The 15,823-nt window shown below is 40.6% G+C and overlaps 1 protein-coding gene across 1 annotated transcript in view; it reads right to left on the reverse strand.

The window, feature by feature from the left end:
* WDR93 (WD repeat domain 93) overlaps positions 1–14,509 on the reverse strand; it is a 41,857-nt gene extending 27,348 nt beyond the window's left edge. The window contains exons 1-4 of the mRNA XM_022564028.3: positions 13,562–14,509; positions 12,745–12,937; positions 10,832–10,896; positions 1,866–1,944 (exon numbers count right to left, since the gene is read on the reverse strand). Of these exons, the coding sequence (XP_022419736.1) occupies positions 1,866–1,944; positions 10,832–10,896; positions 12,745–12,937; positions 13,562–13,888 (664 nt within the window). The 5' untranslated portion in view covers positions 13,889–14,509. The remainder of the gene's footprint in view (positions 1–1,865; positions 1,945–10,831; positions 10,897–12,744; positions 12,938–13,561) is intronic.
* Between the last annotated feature and the right edge of the window lie 1,314 nt (positions 14,510–15,823).

Below are 15,823 nucleotides of genomic sequence, written 5' to 3' on the forward strand. Positions count from 1 at the left end.
CGGAAGGAGATGTAGTTCTGCAATGGTTATTGCCAGTCCTCACTCACGGAGAGCTGCAGAGCTCCTCTCCTCAGGCCACTGCCTCTAAATGAAACGGGCCTCTCACTCACAGCACTGAGGTAACAGTTTTTAACCAAACTGTCTGTGCTGCCTGGTCTCTGTGTTTTCTAGGTTCCAATGGTAAATTCCCCTGATGTTTTGTCTCACAGCTATTCCCGTCTGGGGAGGAAAATGGCATATATAGAATCAATAACTGAGAGGGGTATGGCTGAGAAAGGGTTAGAATTGTGAGAGATGCCCCAGAGAATTCTTCTGACCAATATTTGAGGAGATGACAACCCATGGGGTGGTTGTGAGACTATCTCATCAAAGAAACATGCTCAGCTTCTATACTGAACTCCTGCCAACCTGGGAAAAGTTACTTTCCTATGATGGGATTCTGGCTAAATGTTTCCTTAACAAAGTAATCTATATAGACACGTTGATTTCAGACTGCCGGCCTCCAGAGCTGTGAGAGACAAAATATCTGTTATTTTAGGCCACCCAGTTTGTGGTACTTTGTTACGGCAGCCGTAGGAAAATACTACAGATAGTATATAAGTTTCTTGTGATGCATAAAGCATTATAAAATATGTGTCTTTCTCTAGCACCTAACATATGAGAGGCCTGGGGCAAGAATATACATGGAGGCCCATATACTGCATGTCTAAATATTTAAAAATTAAAAATCAAGCTAACAATCATTTGAATAAAATATGTTCTATCACCACAGGAATAACTGCAAGAGGCAAGATCCAACACTGAATGCTACAAATGGTGAGCAAAACTCTAAGGAGACAATAGTCTCCTTAGAGACGAAAGTTTAGAGACTAAACTTTAATGCTGGGCATAGTCTCAAAGTATCTCCCCCCAATTTTTTATCAACCACTGTGGAGATTTTAACATGTCTCAAAATTCTTTGATCCTCCTACAACCAGGAGATGGTGTTTACATCCTCTCCCCTTGAGTGTGGTCTGGACTTACTTAGAGTATGGGAAGGGAAAAACAGTAGCTCAACAGTGGAGGAAACTGGCAGATCACTTTAACTAAATGATCAAGGTTAACATCAGCAGTAGTGCTATCACATACACCCCTGATATAATACAACAAAAAGTTCCTTTGTGGGACTTTACCCCAAATCCTTAACCCTGGTTGAATCATGAGAAAAAATTCAGACAAACTGAAATTCAGGGACATTGCACAAAATATCTGACTGGTACTCTTCAAAAGTGTCAAGGTCATGAAAAACAAGGCAAGGTCAAGACATCACAAATAGGTATAGATAATATGACGATGACTAAATGCAATATGATATCCTGGATTGCACCTTGGAGCAAAAAAATTAGAAGAAAAACTGGCAAAACGTGAAAAAAAACTGTAGTTAATAGTATTATACCAATGTTATTTGCTTAATTTTGACAACTGTACCATGGTTTTGTTAAATGTTGGCATTAGGGAAACTGGGTGAAGGGTATAAGGGAACTCTGTCCTATCTTTGCAACTCTTCTGTAAATTATTTCTAAATAAAATGTTTGGGACTTCACTGGTGGTCCAGTGGGTAAGACTCCGTGCTCCCAATGCAGGGGGCCCGGGTTCGATGACTGGTCGGGGAATTAGATCCCGCATGCTGCAACTAAGAGTCCACATGCCACAACTAAGGAACCCACATTCTGCAACAAAGATCCCGCATGCTGCAAGTAAGACACCCCCCCCCTGCATAGCCTAAATAAATAAATAAATGAAGTTTAAAAAGGTTTTGGAGAAAAGTGATTATCTGGAAGAGATTGCAAATCTGAATCTTCTTAAGAGCCTTTGGTTAATCTTACCTTGTAGGAGGAAGGCTGCAAAGTCTCCTCCTTCAGAAATCTCCATCTTTATACAGGTGGTTTGCTTGCTGGTATCATCCTGAAAGGAAGAGAGATACTGAGAGAGCAAGTTCAGCCTGATGACAGAAGAGAATGTATTTCAGGGCTTTTTGTAGTTCACACCAGGGAAATAAATCCTTTTAAAACTTGAGGCATAAAAAGATGCCTCAAACTGCTTCAAACTTTCCATTTTTGCACAGGAATTAGACAAGATTGTAAGTAAAGAAGTGGAACTCAGTTTTCTGTCTAAAGGGTTTGGGACTTATTTCCTGGTTTCTTAAGTACTCCTGATGATTTGTAGTGATTTCATACTATCTGATCTCCTGGTCAGGTTTGCAAACCCTACAGACCTATGCCACCACTCAGGTATTCAAAATGAGCTGAAACAAGTTCTACATGACACTGAAAACTCTGGTAAGTTGCTTGAAAAAAGGCTCTGTCTAGGCTACTGTAGTGTCATAGTCTGATTGGGCTGCTAAAACAAAATACCATAGACTGGGTGGCTCATAAACAATTAACATTTATTTCTCATAGTCCTGGAGGTTGGGAATCCAAGATTTCCAAGGATTTCTGGCAGATTCAGTGTCTGGTAAGACCTAGCTTCCTGGCTCATAGACCACCTGCCACCTGTGGCTATGTCCTCACGTGGTGGAAGGGTTGAGGGAGCTCTCTTGGTCTTATAAGGGCCCTAATCCCATTTATGAGGACTCTGCCCTCATGACCTAATCACCTCCCACATTGGGGATTAGGATTTCAACATGAATTTTAGGGAGACACAAACATTCAGTCCATATTAAGTAGAGACTGAATGTAACCCTACAATGAAACCTGCTCAAACTTTGGGCCAGGTGAAAAAGACTCAATGTGTACGGTTGTGCTATACTTTTAAGGAGCTCTAAGACTAGCAACATAAGGTGGCTAGACAAATTAGGCTGGTGAGTCCCCTAAATTATTTAAGGAGAATGAGTTTTAAACATTTTTAATTTTTGTTTTTCTTTCATTTTATTTTTATTTCATTTATTTATTTGGCTGCACCAGGTCTTAGTTGTGACATGCAGGATCTTTAGTTGTGGCATATGGGATCTTTAGTTGCTGCATGTGAACTCTTAGTTGTGGCATGTGGGATCTAGTTCCCTGACCAGGGATTGAACCCGGGTGCCCTGCATTGGGAGCACGGAGTATCAGCCACTGGACCACCAGGGAAGTCCCTCACTTTCTTTCTTTAAAAATTGGAGTATATTTGACGTACAATATAGTTATTAACAATTTTAAAAATTTATGCTCCATTTATAGTTATTATAAAATACTGGCTATATTCCCCATATTTTACAATATATCCTTGTAGCTTATTTTATATGTAATAGCTTGTACCTCTTAATCCCATACCCCTATATTGCTCCTCCCCACTGCCCTCTCCCCACTGGTAAGTGTTAGTTTGTTCTCTATAATTGTGAGTCTGCTACTTTTTTGTTATATTTACTGGTTTGTTATATTTTTTAGATTCCACATATTAGTGATATCAAACAGTATTTGTATTTCTCTGTCTGACTTTTTTCACTTAGCATAATACCCTCCAAGTCCATCCATGTTGCTGCAAATGGCAAAATATCATTCTTTTTTATGGCTTAGTAGTATTCCTCTGTGTGTGTGTGTGTGTGTGTGTGTGTGTGTGTGTGTGTGTGTCTTCTTTATCCATTCACCTGTTGATGGACTCGTAGGTTGCTTCCATATCTTGGCAATTGTGAATAATGCTGCTAAGAACATTGGGATGCATGTATCTTTCCGAATTAGGGTTTTTGGGTTTTTTTCCCTTATATACCCAGGAGTGGAATTGCTGGGTCATACAGTAGTTCTATTTTTGGTTTTATGAGAAACCTCCACACTGTTTTCCACATTGACTCCACTAATTTACATTCCAACCAACAGTGTATGAGGGTTCCCTTTTCTTTACACTTTCGCCAACATTTGTTGTTTGTGTTCTTTATTTTTTTTTTAAAGGGCTTTTGTTTTTTGGGTTTTTTTTTTAATATTTATTTATTTTGGATGTGCTGGGTCTTAGTTGTGGCACACAGGATTTTCATTGTGGCATGTTTAGTTGCAGCATGTGGACTTCTTAGTTGTGGCACGCATGCAGGATCTAGTTCCCCGACAAGGGATTGAACTCAGGCCCCCTGCATTGGGAGCGCAGAGTCTTACTCACTGGACCACCAGGGAAGTCCCTGTGTTCTTTTTGATAACAGTCATTCTGACAGGTGTGAGGTGATATCTTTGTGTGGTTTTGATTTGCATTTCTCCGATGATTAGTGACGTTAAGCATCTCTTCATGTGCTTGTTGGCCATCTGCATTTCCTCTTTGGAAAAATGTCTATTCAATTGTTCTGCCCATTTTTAAATCAGGTTGTTTGTCTTTTTGATGTTGAGTTGTATGAGCTATTTATATATTTTGGAAATTAATCCCTTGGTTGCATCATTTGCAAATATTTTCTCCCATTCTTTTCATTTTGTTTATGGTTTCCTTTGCTGTGCAAAAGCCTTTAAGTTTAATTAGGTCCCATTTGTTTATTTTTGCTTTTATTTCCATTACCTCAGGAGACAGATCCAAAACAAATATTGCTGTGATTTATGTCAAAGAGTGTTCTGCCTATGTTTTCCTCTAGGAGTTTTATAATATCCGGTCTTACATTTAGGTCTTTAATCCATTTTGAGTTTATTTTTTTATATTAAAGAATGTTCTAATTTCATTAGAACATTAAAGAATTTTTTATATTAAAGAATGTTCTAATTTCATTCTTTTACATGTAGCTGTCCAGTTTTCCCAGCACCACTTACTGAAGATACTGTCTTTCCTCCATTATACAATCTTGCCTCCTTTATCATAGATTAATTGGGCATACATGCATGGGTTATTTCTGGGTTTTCTATCCTGTTCCACTAATCTATGTGTCTGTTTTTGTGCCAATACCTACTATTTTGATTACTGTAGCTTTTTAGTATAGTCTAAAGTCAGGAATTGTGATTCCTCCAGCTCTGTTCTTTCTCTAAATTGCTTTGACTATCCAGGGTCTTTTGTATTTCCATACAAATTTTAAAATTATTTGTTCTAGTTCTGTGAAAAATGCCATTGGTATTTTGATAGGGATTGCATTGAATCTGTAGACTGCCTTGGGTAATATGGTCATTTAAAAATATTTTTATTTATGTATTTTAATATCAATTTGTAGGTTATAGAAATTTCAAATGTACATGAAGACAAAAAATAGTATAATGAACCCTATGTATCCATTACTCAACTTCACCAGTTATCAATAAATGACAAATCTTGTTTTATTGTCTCCCAACTTCATTAAATATTTCTATTTAATTAATCCTAGTTCCTTAATACCACCTACTATCCAGTCTGTTTTCAAATTTCCTCAATCTAATAAATACCTCTCCACAACTGGTTTGTTCAAATCAGAATTCATGTGTAACTGATTCACTTTGCTGTACACCTGAAACTAACACAACATTGTAAATCAACTATACTCCAATAAAAATCTTTTTAAAAAAGTCACTATCAAAACTGAGAAATCAGGATTCAAATGAAGTCCATGTATTGTATTGAGTTGGCCAAAAAGTTCATTCGGGTTTTTTGTAACGTCTTACGAAAAACCTAAATGAACTTTTTGGCCAACCCAATATTTCGTTAATTTATCTCTTAAGTCTCTTTTAATTTATAACTGTTACCCTATTTGTTTTTCTTTTCACCATTTTTTTGTTGAATAAACCAGTTCATTTGTCCTGTGGAATTTTTCACTTTCTGGATTGGACTGATTGCATCCCATGGCATTGTTTACATGTATTTCCTGTAAACCAGCAACCAGTTCTAGAGGTTTGATTAGATTTAGGCTCAATTAAAACAAAAGGACAGAATACTCCACAGGTGTTTGGTGTCTCCCTCCGGCATCACATGAGGAGGCTCATAATAGCTAGCTGTTCTTTCTTTTACTTTTTTTTTTTTTTTGCGGTACGCGGACCTCTCACTGTTGTGGCCTCTCCCGTTGCGGAGCAACAGGCTCCGGACGCGCAGGCTCAGCGGCCATGGCTCATGGGCCCAGCCGCTCTGCGGCATGTGGGATCTTCCCGGACCGGGGCACGAACCCGTGTCCCCTGCACCGGCAGGCGGACTCTCAACCACTGCGCCACCAGGGAAGCCCTGTTCTTTCTTTTAATAATGTTCATGGTGATCATTGACAAGAGGTGTCATCCTGGCTCATCAGTTATAAAGTCCCCCATCAGCACTGATGGTCGTTACCTAGACCATTACTCTGCAAAATGGCTACAAAACTGATATCCCCCAATTCTATCATTCCTTCTGCATTTGTTAGAATTCTTCTATAAAGAAAATCTTTCCATTTTTCCATCATCAACTATTTGATTACCCTGAAATACAGCCTATATGGGCAAGTCAAGATAAATGCTGATGCTCTCCCTAATCAGTTTTCAGAATACTGAGTTTGTACCCTAGCAACTTCCAGAGGTAATAATGAAGTCCTTAAAAATATATGTAATGAATTAACTTTTTTTTAACACTTTTGGTGTGTTCTAATCCACCAACACTACTTTTTTTTTAATGTCCCTGTCAAGTTTGGATATCACAGTTTTGCTGGTCTCCTAAAATCAGTTGATGAGTATTCCCTGTATTTTTTTTAGAGAGATTTCTTTTTACATAAAATTTAAAAACAGTTGGGGCTTCCCTGGTGGCGCAGTGGTTGAGAGTCCACCTGCCGATGCAGGGGACACGGGTTCGTGCCCCGGTCTGGGCATGCCGCAGAGCTGCTGGGCCCATGAGGCATGGCCGCTGAGCCTGCGTGTCTGGAGCCTGTGCTCCGCAACAGGAGAGGCCACAACGGTGAGAGGCCCGCGTACCGCAAAAAAAAAATAATAATAAAATAAAATAAAATAAAGTAAAAACAGTTAAAGGGACTTCCCTGGTGGCACAGTGGTTAAGAACCCATCTGCCAATGCAGGGGACACGGGTTCGACCCCTGGCCCGGGAAGATCCCACATGTCGCGGAGCAACTAAGCCCATGCGCCACAATTACTGAGCCTGCCCTTTAGAGCCCACGAGCCACAACTACTGAAGCCTGCATGCCACAACTACTGAAACCCACGCGCCTAGAGCCCGTGCTCTGCAACAAGAGAAGCCACCACAATGAGAAGCCCGCGCATTGCAACAAAGAGTAGCTCCCACTTGCCGCAACTAGAGAAAGCCTGCATGCAGCAACAAAGACCCAACGCAGCCAAAAATTAATAAATAAAATAAATAAATTTTAAGAAAAGAATAAAGTACTTTGTTAAATAAAATAAATAAAAACAGTTAAAGGCACAGAAATTAAATGTACAACTTGATGGGTTTGGACATATGTATACATCCATGTAACTAACACACAGTCAAGGTATAAGTTCCTTAGTGCCCTGTTTCAGTCAATTACACCTCTATAGGCAACAAACGTTCTGCTCTTCCTCACCAACATAGCTTGGTTTCAACTGTTCCTAAATTTCATGTAACTGGAATCTTACAGGGCCTATAACATCGGCAGCCTCTGCACCCTTTCTCCTTCAACAACATCACACTCCACGGTCTATCTCCTACACGGCAAAGGCACTTCCTGGGTTATTCTTTATGGCAGTCTGTTGTCCAAGTACCTCTTCCTTTGTGTCCTTACTGGTGGTGAAACCATATCTGTTGTTCACAGGAACCATCTGACTGTTCCCCAAACCTTTGTTGCCATAATCTCCTTGTCCCCACCAGCAGACGCAGCTCCTTGCACGGGCGGTGCAAGTGTGGGCAGTGTGGAGGGCTGTGGGCTGCTGGGTCTCCACCTCCTTGCTCAGGCTTGTGGTCATGGTGACTGGGGCCGGCTGTGACAGCTGTGGTTCCTCCTAGGGAGTGAGGCCACTAGGCAGGGCGGCGGTGGGATTTCTCAGAGCTCTCTGGGGTCTGCTCTCTGCCCCTGATACTGATAGAACTCTAATAGCATCTTTTTTTAAATTAATTACTTAATTAATTAAATTTTGGCTGTGTTGGGTCTTCCTTGCTGCACGTGGGCTTTCTCTAGTTGCAGTGAGCGGGGGCTACTCTTTGTTGGTGTGCGTGGGCTTCTTATTGCAGTGGCTTCTCTTGTTGAGGAGCATGGGCTCTAGGCGCGTGGGCTTCAGTAGTTGTGGCATGCAGCCTCAGTAGTGTGGCACACAGGCTTAGTTGCTCCGCGGCATGTGGGATCTTCCTGGACCAGGGCTCAAACCCGTGTACCCTGCATTGGCAGATGGATTCTTAACCACTGTGCCACCAGGGAAGTCCCTAATAGCATCTTTTGACGAGCATAAGTTTTAAATTTTTTAGCAGCTTTATTAGGGATGTGATAACATAATAAACTGCATGTTTAAAGTATACAGTTTGATTAGTTTAGACATGTGTATCCCTTGAAACCAGCACCACAATCAAGAAAGTGGACATATCCACCACTGCCAAAAGTTTCCTCCTGCCCCTTTGTAAGCTTTCCCTCCACCCCTCTCCCAACTCACCCCAGGCAAAAACTGGTGTTTCCTGTCACTAGGTTAGTTTGTATTTTCTAGAATTTTACATAAATGCAATCGTACAGTATGTATGTATTCTTTTTTGTTTCTCTTCTTTCACTCAGTCTATTTATTCTGAGATGTAGCCATGTTGTTATGTGCACCCTTTTTACTGCTGAGCAGTATGTGCCATGATTTGCTTATCCATTCACCTGTTGATGGGTGTTGAGTGATTTCTGGTTTCTGGCTATTACAAAGAAAGCTGCTGTGAGCATTCACGTACACGTCTTTGTATGGAGATATGCTTTCATCTCTCCTAGGTAAATGTCTAGGAGTGGAACGGCCACATCATATGCTAGGTGTATGTTTAACTTTTTAAAAAAACTGCCAAAGTGGTTGTGACACTATGCTTTACCACCAGCAGTGAATGAGAGTTCCAGCTCTTCCATAGCTCTGCCAACACTTGGTATGGTCAGTCTTTTCAGTTTTAGGCATTCTAATACACGTGCAGTGATATCTCATGATTTTAATTTGCATTTCCCTAATGACTAATGATGGTGAACATCTTATTTACCCTCTCTATATATTCTTTAGTAAACTGTCCTTTTTTCCCCAAGACATTTGCTCATTTTAAAAAACTGGGTTGTTTTCTTACTTTTGAGTTTTGAGAGTTCTTCATATGTTCTGGATACAAGTCTTTTATCAGATATGTGACTTGCAATTATTTGCTCCCAGTCTATGACTTGCCTTTTTATTCTTTTAACAATGTCTTTTGCAAAACAGAAGGTTTTAGGGGGTTTTTTAAAAAATAAATTTATTTATTTTTGGCTGCGTGGGGTCTTTGTTGCTGTGTGGGGGCTTTCTCTAGTTGCGGTGAGTCTGGGCTACTCTTCGTTGAGGTGCGCAGGCTTCTCATTGAGGTGGATTCTCGTTGTGGAGCACAGGCTCTAGGCGTGGGACTTCAGTAGTTGCAGCACACAGGCTCAGTAGTTGTGGTGCACCGGCTTAGTTGCTCCACGGCATGTGGGATCTTCCTGGACCAGGGATTGAACCTGTGTCCCCTGCATTGGCAGGTGGGTTCTTAACCACTATGCCACCAGGGAAGCCCAGAAGGTTTTAGTTTTGATGAAGTCTAATCTATCAATTTTTTTCTTGTATGGAATGTGGTTTTCGTGTTGTAGTTAAAAAATCTTTGCCTAACTCAAGGTCACAAAGACTTCCTCCTATGTTTTCTTCTAGAGGTTTTATAGTTTTAGATTTTTCATATAGATATATGACCATTTTGAGTTAATTTTTGTATATGTCATGAGGAATTAAAAGTATCTAATTTCGATGAAGTCCAATTTCAGTTTTTTCTTTTATGGATAGTGCCTTTTATGTCCTAAGAAATCTTTGCCTGCCCCAAGGTTGCAAAAAACATGTCCTGTGTTTTCTTCAAAAAGGATAATGTTTTTAGCCTTTACATTTAGGTCTATAATCCATCTCAAATTAATTTTTATATATGATGTGAGGTAGGGTTGAGGTTCATTTTCCCCCATTTGTTTATCTAGCATTCCAGCATCATTTGTTGAAAATACTTTCTTTTTCCCACTGAACTGCTTTGGTGCCCATCAATAGTATTTTTTATAAAACAAACTACAACTAAAAATATACTCTGAGCAATACCGCCTCTTTTTTGGATTCATTAATTTAAAAAAAAAAGACACTTTCTAAGAACCTATAGTATGCAGGCAATGTACTAGGAACAAGAAATATATGGTGAATAAGCCATGTCCTCTGCCCTCAAGGAACTTACATCCAGGAGAAGAAGCAGTCATATAAACAAATAAGTGTGGAGGGTAGAGAAAACACTGTGATAGAAATTCTTTCCTATATGGTGGTGGCACAGAGGAGGGAGAGATCAACTTCTCTTGGGTATATCAGGGAAAGCATCTCAGAGGAGGGGATATTTGAGCTGGTCTTGAAGAATGAGAGAAATTTAAGAGGTACACACAGTAGGTAGGGAGACATAGAAGGAGAGCCTTCTATGCAAAGGGAACAGCATGGACAAGGGAACAGGATGTGAAGCAGCCTGGAAATTTTAGGGACTTGTAAGCAGTTATTAGACATGTTGGTCTGGTGCTCAATCTGGACCGGAGTTCCTTAGTCATTTTCTTCTCTTGACAACCGGGAAAATGAATCCAAGGCATTCAGTATGTACCCTCTGATGGTGAGGGATCTTTTAATTGGATATTTTGGAGAAGGCTCTCTGGCCAGGGAGGTCTCTATGTCTTTCTACTCTAGGATGGCTGTCATTGCCTCTATGTTAAAAGTAAACTTGATTTTCTACGGCTTTTGGCCCAGCTACAGATGAAAGAACATGAGCTTACCACTTCATTGATGGCTTTGATGAGGTAAAGGCCATCCTTATAAAAATAAAATAGTCTAATGATACCTGAAACAGAAAAATAAGTAAGAGTGAAAGACAGGCAGGTGAACCGAAGAAAAGTTGAAATTTTATATTTGACTTTCTGAGATATCATGATAAACTCATGCATTATTAGGCTTCCGGCCCGGCCCCTCCACTGCCCGTGATCATCTTGGACTCCTTGCCTTCTTCCACCCCTCACTTGAAATGTTCAAGTTATTCTCCCTCTTGGGTCGTCTCGGTCTACACTGGCCCTACCCTCTTCTTCTAGAATCCTCTTGTAAGCACTTCGGCCACACCAATCCACTCGTGATTTCTATTCACCTGTTTTAGCACAACATCCCATAGTGTTTCACATTGTTATCCAACTGCTTCCTGTGAGTGTTTTTTATTCCTCGAGTGAGTTCACAGATTCTCTGGGAAAGGATCACATCTTACTCTTCTATGTGCCTCATTTCTCACAGCCCAACAAGCTCCTCATGCAGTTAATTTTGTTGATACAATAAGTAATTTTGTCATTCTCATTCTCATTTAACCTAAGGGCTCTAGTATGTGATCATCATCCACCATGACTTCTTGCCTCTTTCTTTAGGTGCCTCCCAGACACTCATAACCTGCCCCTACAGCCATAATAATGACCTTGCAGAGGTATCTGGATCACTGTGGGTGACAGTCTAACTCAACCCAATAAACATTCATGGGATATCTGCTCCATGACCACAAATGTGCTAGGGACAACCAAGGCAGTCTCTGCCCTCAAATTCATCACATTGAGAATCACACAGACAGGAAACGAACTAGATATAATGCAGTGTGATAAATGCAGTCCTATTTTTACACCAAACTCCTCCTGAGTATCAACATTCCCACTCCAGGTGCCTCAAAGATGTGCATGCTCAAATGGAATTTCTCAACTCACAGACCCCTGAAATCTTATTCTCCTAAAATTGCTTATCAAGTAATGACATCATCACCCACCCCATTATCTAAGGAGGAAAGGAGTAATTTTTCTTCACTTACCCTCACATACCGCCCTACTCCCTGACCCCATACATATATTCCATCACTCACCAAGTTTTTCTACTATATTTTCCTTTTTTTAAGCTTTTTATTTTGAACTAATTTTAGACTTAGAGAAAAACTGCAAAAATAGTACAGAGTTCCCTTATAATCCCTCACCTCATTTCCCCTAATGTTAACATCTTACAGAACTACAGTACAATTTTCTTTTCATTTTAACAGCCCCTGCCTTGGTTCAGGCCTTCATAATTTCTCTGCTAAATGAATGCACTAGCTCCTCCTGGTCTCTCTACCTCTCCATTTGACTTTTGCAAACTCCTGTCAAGATGCTCTTCCTAAAATGCCAGTTGGGTCAGGTCACTCTCCTGCAGACACGTATCTTCCAGGACACTGTCCATAGTTCTCTATACTATGGTCCCCATGTCTGGGTCATCCTCAGGCTGAGGAAGAAAAGCAAGCCTGGCTTAAATGAGCAGCAGGATTGCTGAGTGCTGGAAAGGATGTGGACTCTGGGCCCACACTGCCTGGTTCAAATCCTGCCTGTGCCACTTACTTTCTGCATTACCTCAAGTAGGTTATTTAACCTCCATGCCTCAGTTGCCTCTTCTGAAAAACAAGAATAATAAACTGTATTTACCTACTAAGGCTGTTGTGACGGTGAAATGCGCCAACATGTGTGAAATGTTAGAATAGTGCCTGGCACACCATACTGTCCTGCAGATGTTAGTTAATACTACATGACCAGGGAGAACTCTCCAGGTCTGGCCCCTCCCATGCCTGGAAAGGAGATTACGTTGAACAACAGTCTACAGGTACCTATAAATTAGGCTAAAAAGGAAGATGAAGAATGTGTACCCATTTCATCCACAGAAGCAATAAGTATTTCACTCCCCAAATCTGTGGCCCAGATGTAAGTGACATCAACCTTAAGTTTCTCCCAAACATATATTCGTTTAGCATTGTACAGATTATAGATGGAGAATCCTTTGGTTCCTCCAATAAACACATAGTCTTGGGAAATAGCCATACAATTCGGCGTTTTGTTGAGCTGGGAAAAGAAAAACATAGAAAAAAGGAATGATTTTTCAGGTATCACCATCTGCAAGTAATATGAGCTAACTTTTCAAAGAGGGAAGCAGGTCCCTCCTAGTTATAGTATCATGTCCAAACACAGTGCCCATCTAAATATCTTGCCCAAACATCAAGAAAGTCATAGCATTCTACTCTTAGGGGAAAGGGGCCAGAGAAAACAAAGAAGTTGAGAATAAATGCTCATTCACAACACTAAGCGTGACCACAGGCGCTGTGGTGAGTGGACCAGTGGCCCCATTCCCTGTACTTTATTCAACTAGAACACTGGTAAGAACTATAACTGACACACTGGCAGATTTTCAACCGTCAAGCAAGGGAGTGATTAATGCACTCTGAAAGATTTTTACATAACAATAGGATGTAAAAGATACATCTGTATAATCTTCAATTAACCAGAACACCCATTTCCCCAGGCAATTACTAGATCTATTTTCATCAACACCAACATGCCTATAATCTTTCAAAAATGCACTGTCCTATTGAATGAAGGTTCCTGGTAGTAATTCCTTCCCTGGATCAGGTGTTATCATTTATTAACACTCAGTTCAGAAACAAGGCTGCCTTGTCAGCTGCTCCATACCTTGCTTTCTAGAAGTGGAGGGTAGATGGTGGGCTGGATGCGGCTGAGCTCAGCTTTCCTCGATGCATCCCTCTCCTCAATAATTTCCCACGAGTGGTCAAACAGAAAGTTCACTAGCTTGTTGATCATTCGATAAGGCTGAGGTAGGGAATCCTGCTCTTGATCTGGACCCTTGAAGACCCAATCCTCTTCATCATCCTTAGACCAGTCCTTCTCTGTAGGGGACGGCACCTCCAGTGTCCCCTTTCGTGTTAAAGTGGGCAGCTTCAGCTTCTGGGCTCGACTTCCTTTGGGAGATGTCATCACAGAAGGTGGTGCTGGAAACATCTATGAAATTCTGAAAAACTGATCAAGGAAGTAAGCCAAGGTACTTTGCTAAAAAGGGGAAGTTATCATGAGACAGCTCATCATCCTCCTTAGCGTATTAGCCTATGGGAACTATTTTTTCTAGAGATTGGCATCTGCGTTATTGCCACATTTCTAAGATATGGTCTTCATATTAATAAGGGTGTTAGCAGAGACAGGTATTGACTATTCACATCTTCCAGACCAGCTCAAGATGATGTGCCCTATGACAAAAGGAAAGGAATTTGGCACCCTGTTGCCTTTCTTCACCTCCTGATAAGAGAGTGGCTGTCTTTCTGTCCCAAATAGAATACACCCTTTCTCCTACAACTTGTGCCTTCTCACGGCTCTTCCATCTCTGCAAATGGTTGTGCTGAAGCTAGCTGGGTAGGGAGCAACAACTTCTCCAGTTCCTTTTCCCTCCCCTCCAATCATATGCAGCTCAAGCACTATCCAATCCTTGCTGTCCAATTTGTTCCTTCCTCTCTACTCCCCCTGCTCCCATCCAGGAGCTCTGTAGGCACAGTGCCCAGAGCCTATGAGATTTTTCAAGGGCCTGCAGAAATGTTTGAGACTTGAAAAAATACTGACTAAAAAATAACCCCCCACAAAATCAAAATAATTAAATATTTACAAAAATATTTACAACTTATCAACTCCACTCTGTGTGTGCATAATGTTTAAGTCTATAAGAAAAGAACAAGCAACCTATACTTTATAAAACTCAAAACTGTACAAATTATAAAAAGATTTTCAAATGTTACAGTTTAAAAAAGGCATTTAATGTGGAATATGGGGTACATTTTAAGATGCTTAGTAGGTAGTGGCATAGGGTCTTACACTGTCGGAGTACCCTGGGGCCATGGAAGTCTTATAAAGGCCCTGCTGCCATCATCTTTTCTCACCTGCTAGAGTACATTTGTGATGTTTCCAGTGCAAAGTGAGGAGAGACTATCTGGGTCTGAGTCTGAAAATAAAGAATCACCTGAAATCATCAGTGGGAACAGTAAGCTGAGCTCACACAGGGCCAGGAATAATGCCTGTTTCCATCAGTGAGAATGGAAAACCTCATAATTCACAAATATTGGGTTAGAGTACTCCGAAGAGCATAGCCAAGTAGTGGGAAAAATTAACCCTAGAATAAACGCTGCTCTAGTATTGCCCACCAAATCTTAGAAGTCAGAAGATCACACTTACTACGTAACTTAACTACATACCAGAACAAACTCAAGAATATTTATAGGAATACAAATATGAAACTAAGCCCCCCTAAAACCAAGTTCCCTTACTGAGTTTGCGATTAATCTATCCAAAACTTTATTCCCTTGCTTGTCTCCTCTGACCTCAATCCCTTTCTTGTCCTCTCTGACCTCAATCTTGTGCTAATTGGACACTAATAAACCAAAACAGATGACTAAGATTGCAGTTGTTGACAACATCGTAAATGTACTAAAATTGCTGTTATAGGTATCATCATTAACATATAAACTCAGCTTGTTTCTCTAGGGCAACATGAACTCACAGACCTCCGAGCCATGGACCACCTGGCCAGAGAATCATAAACCAGAGTCATCCTGACTCCCGAAACCCTGATTAAGAAATGTCACAAGATGATGATTAAACCCAGTTTCCTTGTTCTTCCCCTTTAAAATATCCCTATCTCAAAGACCACTCCCTTGCTTGGTGCCCTGCAATAAACCCTTACTTTGCTGCAAACACCCGCTGTCAGAGTTTGACTTTCTGCGCTGCAGGCACATAAGCCCTTGCTCGGTTACAAAAATATGCAGCATCCAATGAAGTAAAATTCACAATGTCTAACATCCAATTAAAAAAATTACCTCAAATGCAGAAAGGCAGGAAGACACAAGCCATAATAAAAACTCAATCAGTTGAAGCTGACTCATAATCAACACAGAA

This window comes from Delphinapterus leucas, chromosome 2 (genome assembly GCF_059928025.1).
Source record: "Delphinapterus leucas isolate spDelLeu-1000000601 "Yukka" chromosome 2, BTC_Dleu_Yukka2, whole genome shotgun sequence".
Classification (NCBI taxonomy): domain Eukaryota; kingdom Metazoa; phylum Chordata; class Mammalia; order Artiodactyla; family Monodontidae; genus Delphinapterus; species Delphinapterus leucas.